This window comes from Venturia canescens, chromosome 1 (genome assembly GCF_019457755.1).
Source record: "Venturia canescens isolate UGA chromosome 1, ASM1945775v1, whole genome shotgun sequence".
NCBI lineage: Eukaryota > Metazoa > Arthropoda > Insecta > Hymenoptera > Ichneumonidae > Venturia > Venturia canescens.
This window is the reverse complement of record NC_057421.1, coordinates 29857063-29869186: the sequence shown is the minus strand read 5'-3', so window position 1 is coordinate 29869186 and position 12124 is coordinate 29857063. Positions and strand designations below refer to the sequence as shown.

The 12124-nt window shown below is 34.1% G+C and overlaps 1 protein-coding gene and 1 long non-coding RNA gene across 3 annotated transcripts; one reads left to right on the top strand and one right to left on the bottom strand.

Annotated features, from left to right (window-relative positions):
* Nucleotides 1-868: 868 nt before the first annotated feature.
* On the top strand, nt 869-3676 carry LOC122417440 (uncharacterized). Its single transcript, XR_006262292.1, has 2 exons — nt 869-1172; nt 3443-3676. It is a non-coding gene; the product is annotated as an uncharacterized lncRNA (long non-coding RNA).
* On the bottom strand, nt 1172-3365 carry LOC122417321 (uncharacterized). Of its 2 annotated transcripts, XM_043430874.1 has the most exons (2): nt 2607-2746; nt 1172-2481 (listed from the first exon to the last, which is right to left on the bottom strand). In XM_043430874.1, exon 2 carries the CDS (start codon nt 2446-2448, stop codon nt 1687-1689), a length of 762 nt encoding a protein of 253 aa, XP_043286809.1. In that variant the 5' UTR covers nt 2449-2481; nt 2607-2746; the 3' UTR covers nt 1172-1686. The 2 variants fall into 2 exon arrangements, with proteins under 2 accessions (XP_043286809.1, XP_043286725.1); XM_043430790.1 differs by having other exon boundaries at nt 1172-3365.
* Nucleotides 3677-12124: the final 8448 nt, after the last annotated feature.

The window sequence follows — 12124 nt, the reverse complement described above, 5'->3', positions numbered from 1 at the left end:
GCGGTTCAAATTTTATGACATTTTGAATTTTACGAAAATATGAGTTTTTCAAAAAATCGTCCAACCGCTCCAATTTTTGGAAATTTTATAAGATATTGCGTATAAGTCTGTACTTCCTTTATACTTTCCTGCAAAGTTGTCGGAATTTTCTTTAATTTCAATGTAAATAGAGAAACGATGAAAATTGAAAGTTGCAATCTGTTTTTTCTGATGGCTTGTCATTTAGTTTTTTTTTTTTATATGAATTTAAACAAAGAGATAAATTAAAGTTCGTAAAAGAAAGTAGAGAAAATACATTATTTCCTTGTATACAAAAAAATGCTGCAAATTAAAATTTGCAAATTGCTTCCTCAAGATGGTCAAGATGCACGATGCTCGAAGCTTCCTTTATGAGGAAGCCAAAATGAAAAATATAGCACCTCATAGAGTAAGCTTTGAGCATCATGCATCTTGACCATCTTGAGGAAGCAATTTGCAAATTTTTTTATTTTACTATACTTTTGATTTTTTTTTTTTTCACTCAATACTTTATGTCTTCTATATCATTCTCAAAAGAATTCCAATCACTTTCGAGTCAAAATTCGGTTCATTCATACCATTGAAAATAAACTGTTTCCAACAATATGAATTCACTCCCAGTGTACTAATTGCGTGGGTCGAAAGTATTTGAAGACGGTTCAAATACCACTGGCTCTATCTTACGGAAAATTTGGAAGTTGAGTTCGAGAAATACGTCGTTGGAATAGAAATCTGCATTGCCTGTGGCGGAATTGGGTTCTGTACCATCGAAGCATGGTGAGTTCATTTTCGATATGAACCACTGTACTTGTTTAGATCCCCACGAGCACTCAGTTTCAATGTTGATCTTCAAAGAAATGACATCCCAGAAACGCCATCTTGAAACAGTGACTTGTATTCACGCCGTAAAGGGACACGAATTGTTGCAAACACATATCTAACCTCGCAAACAGTCGCTAAAATCATATTCATATTAAAATGAAATAAAAAAGACAGTATTCGATTTGATACTTAATCACTGCAGTAAATTATATTCGAATACGAGCATTATTATGGTACCAACAAGACTCATCGAAACCTCTTGTCACATTAATGAGAATTTATCATCTCCGTCAGAAGATACAAAGTCAACAACTTGTTTGTTACGAATGACTGTGAGTTTTGAATTAATATTTTATTCACTATTTATTTTCTGTGTACAACTTTTCATTGTTAAATTTTTCACTGTAAAATCCGAAAATTATTCAGAGAATCACTAACGTAACACGTTATTCTATATACTAGAACTACTGTGCGTGAGAGTAGCCTTTCAGCACTGAACGTGACAGGTGTATGGATAAACAGAAAGCAAAGAAAAAGGATAGATTATGAACTCTTGAATCGTCGCCCATTCCTGGTATCGGATTTTTATTATAAATATTCATGAAATAATTTCTCTGTACATAAATCTATCATCGAAATTTTCGAACAACCTTGGGACTATTTAATTTTGAGCTTTTTTATACAAAAATTATTAAATATTTTTATATGAAAGCAGTACTCTTGTAGAATTAATGAGTATTTTCAATTCATATGAGCATTTACAATTGTTATACAGTAAACGTATTCAGTTAATTGTCACTTCGAGATTTACAATCTTTTCGTCAATGAATAATGATCAAATTGGGATCAAGTGGCCGAAGATCTCCTGTCACGTCTCATCAATTTCCTTGGTATAGCTACCGTGTTTTTGTGATTTGTTGTCAGATGTCCCTGCGATGTGACCTGTATATCATACAACTTTCGGAAATTGTAGACCCAACCCTTTGTTGCTCTGAACTGTAACTTTGCTCCATGGATTTCCCTCGATACTTGGATCGCCCATTGTCGTAACATAGCTACCGTAACGGTTTTTGAACTTGACTGGGCTTCGATGAATTTCTCGTACGTCCGATGATTAATCGTGTTATATTTATCCTTGAGCGTCCCACCTCTGGCAACATGTCGTTCCCATTGCCAAAGTTGACTGAAACAACCGAGGTATTCGCTACCATGTTCTCGTAGCATTTTCAAAGGCCATTCGGGATGCTGTTGAGCGAGTGCGACGACTTTCTTTTTAACTTCGAGCGGAACATAATTTTTAGGTTTGCTGAGACCCGAACCAAGTTTATTGCGAATAATCGGCATTTGAGAGTCACTTTCTGTGAGGGACAGCGGCGATGGAGGCAATTTATTTTCATCTACGGAATTGTTTTTCAACCCGACACACTGCGTCGAATTTTTCGATCGTAAAACCCTCGAGCATTCACTCGATTTTTCGTCGTCGATTTTCTCCCTCTCGCGTACAACATTGCGAATCGTTTTATCAACGTACATCAGTTCTTCCTCTCCTCGCGTACTTTCCATCGACGTAGTTCCCAGATTTCCTTCCAATTCGTTCAACACGTCCATGCATTCTTCCTTGATTTCGATTTGATTGTTGTCCTGAAAATGAGGAATTTCCTTGTTGGCATGACTGAGAGCGTTGTCAACAGATACGAAAAGTCCATTGTGCGATTCCACATCAGTTTGCACTTTTACGTTTATTATTTTTTCGAACATTGCCTGACCCGTTAAAGTGGCTTCGAGCGATATAATGTCACTTTTATGATTTGTTAGACGATCACTTTGTCTCAAAAGCACCATGCAATAGTGTACAGCATCCGTAAATATCTGCTTCTCCCGTTCATAATACCATGAATTTGTGGACGCCGGCGTTGGAATACTCCAGTAATTATCATCGCTTATTGTTCGCACGGATAAAATTTCAAGAACATCCGATACTTTTGTGCTACCGCAGGAAGACGACATTTTACGTTCTTGCGATCGCTTTTAATTTTCGCTTCACTTTTCTCGTTACGTATATATTTTGATAGACGATACATAAGTACGCTTCGAGTGAACGGCTAGTACTGATATTCTCAATTGTCAACAGACACAAACGAGTTCCCCTTCCATATTATGGTGACTCGAAACAAGAAGAGTGGGGTGATAATTCCTATAGTTCTTACGAGAAAGATCGCGTGTGACAAAAATCTAATAGCTTGTCAATACAGTAATCAGTTAAAATCTGAAAAACGCCGAAAATTTTTTATTGTTCATTTGTTGCGTTCTACGAACCAATCGTCAATTCTTCTTTTCATTGGATTAAATTTAGATTCAGCTTGTTCCTTTCTCGCATAGTCGGTGACTTTTTTCCCGAGGATTCTCACTGTTTTTTCCTTGCAAAGTATTTTTTTTCTCGATTTATAACCGAATGAGACGTTGCCCATGGCACTGCGACTATAGAAAATTGATTAAAAATATCGCAATCTTTGATTTCAAATAAAATTATTAGAATCATCTTAAAAAATTTGAATAAAAATAATAATATAAATATGTATTGACACGTGTCTACCATTTTCAGATCGAAGAGCCCGCCTTGGTGGAAGGTAAAGAGCCCACACGCAAAACCATCGCTATGGATCTTCCACAGGCAACTTTGAACACATTGGTGAATGATTTTACAAAAATACGTGAACAATTAGCCAACGTGGCGAGAAATAAATGATGAAAACGAAAAAATGTTGAAGCTTGTGTATCAAATACTGTTATGATGTTAGGTGAAAAAAATAAAAATAATAAACAAATGAAAACTTTATCATCTTCGTGATGATTCGTGATTTATGATTTTCCTCAAAATTCGCGCGATGTTTTGTTGCCAGGTATATAGTTAATATAACTGTTCTTGAGCTGTGGATGCATACAACACTTTTGACACTTATAATTTCAGCAATAACAATTTTATTGTACGTAAGTTGCAAAATTAAATGAATAATGACAGTGGTACATGGCGCATTGGACGGAAGGGCCCAAAACACTCCGCATTATTATAAGGTGAATAAAATTAGATTTTTAGATTCGTCGTGGTGCGATTTACGTCAAGTAATAAGTTCGTTGCAAACAAACGAGAGACTGAAGTTATTTATACACGTTAAAGGAAAATTTGAACAAACCGTATTTTTTTTCTTTTTTTTTGTTGTTATAAAAAACCTATTGAAGCCATGCCCGGCGATACCCAGACAAACAGTTGGATACCCTCCTACTTAATTAATTGGTTGTTGTGGTTGTTTTTTTTTTTTTTTTTATATATTACAATAATTAACATCGTCACATACAGACTTATACACTAACGATATGACTACAGCTCCAAACCAGCAGAGCGCGTATTATCGATGACAATGAGAATTTCCATCCACGTGAAGTTCACGATTGAAAAATTGATATGCCAATTTATTTATAAAACATTACAAATCATTAATGCTGATGCAGCAATTTGCTTTCGTTTTTCTTTGCTCGTTCACTCATTTGTCATTGTTTTTAATATTTCTTTTGGTTTTCCTTTATCTCCATTTTATTTTTACGTGATTGCAGAACAGATCGTTTCATTGGAACTTTATTTTGTTCAGTTATTTCGTTATAACCCTCTCTTTTATGCTTCAACTTCCAATTAGTTATTCGAGGGCGATCTCCGTCGAACGCGGGTCGCGTTTGACGCTTGAGACTTTCACACGATATAAATTTGGTTTTTTGTGCAACGTTTTTTGTGACGATCAACAAAGTTTCTTTCTTTTTTCAGTAATAATTTTCATTTTCACTTTCTTATTCTCTTCCTCTCCTTCCCTCTCTCACCCTCACACTCTTCCTTTATTTTTATTTTTTAATCTTTGTTTTCCTTCGTTTACTGTTTCTTTAATTTAACGTTTGAAACGATTTTGACGATATTGCTCGCGTTACGTTGTTTACAAGTACCTATTACATATTGTCCTCGTATTGCGTCCGTGTGTATGTGAATTTTAAGATTCTTTAGGATCTGCCGGATGCAATTGACCCCAAAAAATTGTGAAAGATACGTCAACATTGCACCATACCATGCCCACGTCGTTTCTCCTTCACGGTGTTACATTTCGCTTTTCCCACAGACATTTACACATGTTAACGATTTTTCCCAATTGTATACGTTTATCCGCACCGAGCTATGTCGAGTTCGTTTACCTCTTCATCACCGGATCGATTTTCGTTTGTTTCGTAGTTCAACAAATAAATCTCTTAATAGATGTACACATATATGTATATATATTGTAAGTATACATATGCATATATACGTAAATCTATATATTCACGTACAAGAAATCATTTTCGGAAACCAAAATGAAAAATAAAATTTTCATGCACCAAATACTCATATATATCGTCTTGGTATGCACTGGCATTTTTTCAAAATTAGTGTCAGCCTGAAAAACTTATGCACGGTACTCAACGATTCAAGCATCTTAGTGGTAATCATTGAAAAAACCGGACTAAAAAAATTAATATAATCCGGAAACGAAAAGAAAATGAGTAACGTTTGTTCAATCAACGTCATGTATTCGCACTATGTATGTATATACATAGATATAAATACGTATATATATATATATGAAATATGTTCCTGCTTTACATTGTGAGAATGGTTCAAATTATTATCGCGATATGAACGAGGCGTTTATCGGAGTGTGGTCGTTTCGGTCGCTGTATACGATTTGACAATTTATTTATTTCATATATATATTATTTTGCCCGTCCTCCTCCCTCGTCTGGTACAAATATGGCTGCGCGTGTATGTATGTGTGTATTTGTCCATGAGTTAATGTATTTATCATCCGCATAGTCGTTGACAAGCGTAACCGCGATCCATAATATAATGTAATACAATATAATATAATAAAATTCATGTTCGACCACGAAGTTTGGCGCATACTTGGCGCGGATTGCCACTTCGATTGTACGAAGGCGTTGTTTTATTTTTGGTTGTTGTTATAATTATTATTGTTATTATTATCATGATCATTATCATTATTATTATTAATAATAATATTATTACTTTTTTGTATGTCTGTTAAATGTTCTTATACTTTGTTCTGGTTTTTTGTTTATTTTTCTTTTTTTTTCTTTCTTCTCATGCGGAATCGTTCGAATATTATAATTATTATGAATTATTGACCGATCGATCGATTAATCAGTTACGTTTATCAGCTTAGCACGCTCGTTCGAAAGCTATCTATGCGTGGGCGGCGGAGCATGGGTTCGATGGAGAAAGGGAGTGTGTAATTTTTTGGTTTTTTTTTTTTTTTTCATTTTCATTGTGTTTTTGCCACAAACAAGGAATGTTGTCATACATTATATCAACATTTAATAAAATATCTGAAACATTAACGAATAGACTATAATGATTACCATACGACTGCCTTAAGGTATAGCTATAATCAATAACCGTTAATGCGCCTTCGTGACTGATATTTAATGATAAATACGTAGTAGTTTGTTCATCTGTTTTTCTTCCTTCGAGGAAGTGTTTGTTTTTTTGTGTAGTTTTTAATTTTCTTTAGTCGAGTTATAAATATATGCACTTTTATGTTATGATTAATATTAATATTTTTCCTTTTTTTTGTTCTCAAATAATTTTTTTTGGCATATCTATAACATTTAGCCGATTTTTAACGTGTAATCTTCATTTTTAGGAGTATTATTGGTGTTGGTATTATTGGAAATGCACGATGCTGCCCTTGAAGTTTCAGCAGCTTGAACATTATCGCCATTTTCTCTCATTCGTACAATTTTTCACTCTTCTACATTTTTTACTTCTCAATGTACCTTTCTCTCTCTCTCTCTTTCTCTTGACCTTCCTCTTCCCTCTGCCTTTTTCGCTTCTTCTCCATTTTATGTTTATTCATTTACTTTCAACGGCGAACGAGCTCCCATTTACTGCGTTAGAGCTTCAATCGTGACTAAATAGGCAATACGCTTTAAACCTAACCACGAGGGTATGTCCCAACAGTTATTTCATTTGTTTATTTTCGTTTCTTTTTCATGCAGAGATGTTTTCATTCATTCTTTTCATTCTTTTTACTTACAGCGAATATCAGCTCCTAACAAAAAAGAGAATGAAACTTATTTCGATCCGGCATATCGATCGTGAACTTCACTTCCCAATCGATACAAACAGATGAGATGCGTCGATTTTTTTTTTTTCGAATTTCATTCGCACGTGGAATTCTGAAACTTGCATCCTCTTTAATGAATTTGCTGCTATGCCAGACGAAGACTGATTATTTGGATTATGAGTAACAAAAGCATTCTCGGGGACAACAATCTTCAGCCTCGAAAGAAATGACAATAATCAGTTGATCTAAAATAGCGTCCAATATGTATATATTTATATATAAATGCACAAATATATACATATATTATTTTTAAAAGGTTTTGCAACGAACTCCCACCGTCAGCCAATTTATGATGAATAAATTAAGTCGCTCTCGTGCCACTTTCAATCTTTTTTTTTCTCTTCGACTTGCTATATGCTATGTGTGTACAGCGTCAAATTTTTTACCTCGGCATGTTTTTATTAACAAAATGAAAAACATGTATAAATTATTAAGGAAACCGAATAACTTTTGCCCTAATACTATTTCTCTATCTTCGAATACTGACAGGACATGCCCACGTAAGAGGTACTTCATGACGGGTAAATAATATTCTATATGAACTTCGTAACTATCAATAATGTTTTATCTTCATTTAGGTAATATTTATTTTTATTGATTTCATCATTATCATTATTATTTTTTTTATTTTGTTCTCATCTCTTTCCATTCTTTGTTTATCGTAACGTACTTTTAAGTGCTATAATGATGTCTCGCATAAAATACGCACGAACCGCATTTTGACGCTTTACAATCGTACTAATTCATCATCGTATAAATAAATTCATCGATTTATCGTTGCCCTGAGTGCCTTGGTACCCGGCTTCAAGAAAAAAAAACTTTTTTTTTGTTTACCGTTGATGGGTTTTCGTTCGCACGATCGACGGGTTTGACTTTTTTTCAACATTTATCGAGCCACGACACATAAATATTTCGATTTTATTTTCTTTCCAACATCATGTTGTATGGTTCGCGATGTACAACGATGTAACGAATAATTATCTTGGTTTTGATGCGATTATTTCAAATACTCTCCGATTAGGATCGTTGCTGAGTTTTTACTGTGCCAACCCAGCGACGAGTAGACCCACGCAAGTAGCAACCAGCTCGTAAAGACGTAATATTATCACAAAAATGTTTCGGTTGCTTGCCATCAGCCAATTTTTCAAAAGAGTTAGGAGGCTGTCGATTAAGATTGTAAAGAGGCGATTGTTTTCGATTGACTTGTACAATAAAGTATTATTTCTTAGATTTTTTCTTCATTTACGTCTGTAAAAAGCTCGAATTTTATGAATTGTGTCGTTTTTTTTTCAAATATTTATGCGTTTTTGAAAAAAAAAAAAAAAAATGCATATTTCGTAAAATTTCAGTCAGTATGTATTATCGCGATGAAATCGGAGGGTCTCGTCGTAGAGGGAAGCAGTAAAGACCTCGTTACCATTTTTTCGTTATTATTATTATTATTATTATTATTATTATTATTATTACGTTTTTGAAAATTTTATTTCATTTCTGAGAACGGTAGACGCGATATTCCAAAAAAAGCAGAATTCGTGTAGCAAGAACGCACTAAGATGCAAGGCTCGTACAACTGTCGTTTCTCTATATTTTGTTGTTTTTCTTATCTCTTCTTTATCGCAGTTTCTTCAGCCTGTCTGTTTTCGAAATTTCAGTATTCTCCGGATTTCCGGATAGGAAGACCAGGCTCGAATCAATGGAACGTCTCGTCTAGTCATTACAATCTGATTAACGGGTTTCTGTATTGTATTTATTTTTTTTTCCTTACTGTCGTTGGACGAGACACATGGTGTTTTGTCTGCTCGAAATTTTTCACGATGTTGGGCGATACTATTGGAAAATTCGATGCCGTATTATAAATCCGTAGATCCGAAGATCGACGTCTCAACGCTAGCAGATGAATAATCGAGGTAAATTTAACATACGTTTTATACGTAATTACAATTACTTCGTAACACGACCGCATTCGTGATACCAAGTTGAGGCAATTTTTTTCTTTACATATTTATTATTATATCGATTCGGCATTTGTGTGACTATGTATATACGTATATACATATATTTATATTTATATAGAGGCATTAAAGGCAAAACTTGCAGCCCGATAGTCGTCAATTTTCATTCTAATGTCCTGGAACAATGATTGATGTAAATGCTTCAATATTCATATATTTCGTGGGCCCTCTTCGGTGAATAACATTCAATGTCAAATGATAAACAGTTGCCAGCTTACAATAAAGGTAAAAAGACAAACGGAGAGTCGGCAAATGTTGGAAAATTCCAAAAAAATAAAACAACTGTGTTGACATGGAATGCCGTAGAAATATATATATATATATATATATAAACATGTACATACGTATATACATTATTGGTAAATCGTTCAACGGCGTTTTCATCCAGTGTTGGAGTAGGTGGAATTCATGACTCGCCCATAGTTGTTAATTTTATACAATGATAACCAGATATTTACAGAACATTAATTGATTTTTGTTGTCATCCGTTTGCCACCGGAAATGTAAGAAGTCTCTCTGAGTATTTGTCGGTCGGTTGATGATTGTGTTTTTTGTACGCGTGTGTCAGTGAGTGCGTATAAGTGGGTGATAATGTTTATTAGTGTCATGCGTACGTAGTTTGATGTTTTTTAAAAAATTAGCCTTTTTACATATAGATTATTTGTTATTGGGCGAAAAAATAGAGCTATGTGTTATTTCATGGTATTTTCATTCTCTATTCATAAGCGCGACGCTTAGCGGTATTGTTTTTTTTTTTTCCTTTTTTTTTTTTTATTCTTTTCCTTTCATTCTTTTTCTTTGTTTGTTTAATCATTATTTCATATTTTGTTGTTGCTTGTTTAATTATTTATAATTCGGGCCAGGTGTCACTTAGCATAACCCGGGGCAACTCGGCAGGATGTTTATCTGAGCTAGTACCGTTAAAAGATTATTTTTTTGTTTCCTTCTCCTTCCGCTTATTTTTTCCTCCTTCCTCGTCTTCCTTTACTTTTGTTATTAATTCATATATAATAAAAGGTATTTTGAAATCGTCTAAAATGCGTACAAACGGAGATGCGGAATCATATTATCTATTTATATTGTAGGAGTCGCTTAAACGCTGCTCTCATTCTTTCGCTCATGCTGCACTCTTCGCGCCTCTAAATTCATGGTTTATTCATTTAATTATTCAATCAATTCATTATTTTTTACTTTTTTTTTTTTCATGCTTCCGAGTTACTCGATTATCTAAAATATCGTTACCTAACGACGACGTTATCTCGAAAAAATTTTGAGAATGTCTATGCAAAGCAAATATTATATATATAAATATATACATATACTCATGTGTATGTATGTATACATATATATAATTTGTTGTTCTTATTCTTTGTGTTTAATTTGAAGCTTCACACAGCCAAAAAAGGAGAAGCACTTAAAACAGTGCTCAATACTATGTAAATGACTTTTTCAGTTAATTTATTAATTAATAGATCATAACGAAACGTATTTCGATTGGCTGGAGTAGCATGAGAGAGCCCTCGTAAAAATATTCTTTTGATATTTAAATTCATTTCCGCATTCTTCGATCTCATCCCTTACTCTCTTTCCACCGATCTCTTGCGTCTTCCTCATTTCCTTCCACGTCTCTCTTAATAAATTATTAAGCCTACCGAGTAAATTAGTTGATAATGGATGTCATTCATGTACATTAGTGATGATAGTTATCTCTTTTCCCGTTATTTCTTCTCTTTCGTTTCTCATCTTTTCTCTTACTCTGTCTCGTAATGAATGAGATTTATCAATTGTGAGCGGTTATTCAACGCGGTTTATCATCTTCATAATTCGACGCACGTTATCGCCTTAATTATATACATATACATTTGACTATTTATTTAAAAATATTTTACTCATTATTTATAAGTAATACTTATTCAATGTGGCTTAAATTATTGAACATTTCAATAATAACAAACTTTTGTTCTTGTTATTATTGTTGTTGTTGTGATTTTTCTCCCAGTTTTCATCTCGCTTCTCACGTTCTCTTCTATAGCTACATCGATTAATTATTTATTTCGACCGTAAAATCTAAATATATCACTTAAAGCGTTCAGCTCGATCCACGAGCAGTCGCCCCTCGTCGTCACAATCACCATACATATCTGTATCCTCTCACACTCTAATTATAATATCGCGCGTGTGTCTTGTGAGGGTACGATTAAAGCAACCTCTATGTTCTCTTGGTATTTCACTCCCGGATGATGTCCGATATGACTGTGGATACGTCACGCACGAGCCGCATCAATGTCATTATTCACGATCAGGGAATAAAATTGAAAATAAAATTTCATCGGCTTATGTGTATTATTTACAGATATAGAGCACGCCTAATTACTCTGTTTAGAAAGCGATCGTACTACAGTATTATTTTTCTTCGTTTCTGTCACTTCTTCCCATTATAATTGTCAGAAAACTTTGCGTCACTCCGGAGATAAGTCTTTATTATAACTCGAATTTGGTTTTTTTTTCGGTTTCACTAAATTTTTTAATTTACGATACTTTCGCTATACCCCAGGCAGACGATGGCTCATGATTCGTCGACCATCATGAAAAACGAACGTAAACAAATTGGAAATAATTAAAATAGATGGTAAATTAAGGAGGGAAAATGTAGTCACGCATCTCAATAAGGGTGTGCAAAAGAGCACCGGCACTATTTCTTCTATCTAGTTTTTATTATATTACCTTTATTATTTTCCTTAATATCGTTTCACCTACGACAGCCTGATTGATTAACCTATTCGATCATAGGTCTCGACGGCATGTTTTTTTGGGTATATTTAATTAATACGTTAGCAACAGATTTTTGTCTTCTCTACTGTAACAGCAGCTTCCTCGTCGTAGCAAAATTACTTTATATTCCGGAATGCATACTTGTACACCTCATTCTTTCCCTCTCTTTCTGTTCCTCGCTCTCGTACAATTTTTTCTTCTTTTACATTGTATTTGCCTCATAATTAATTGCTTTCGATACCGTCCTCGATCCTTTCCGTTGACCACATATGGTCAAATTTC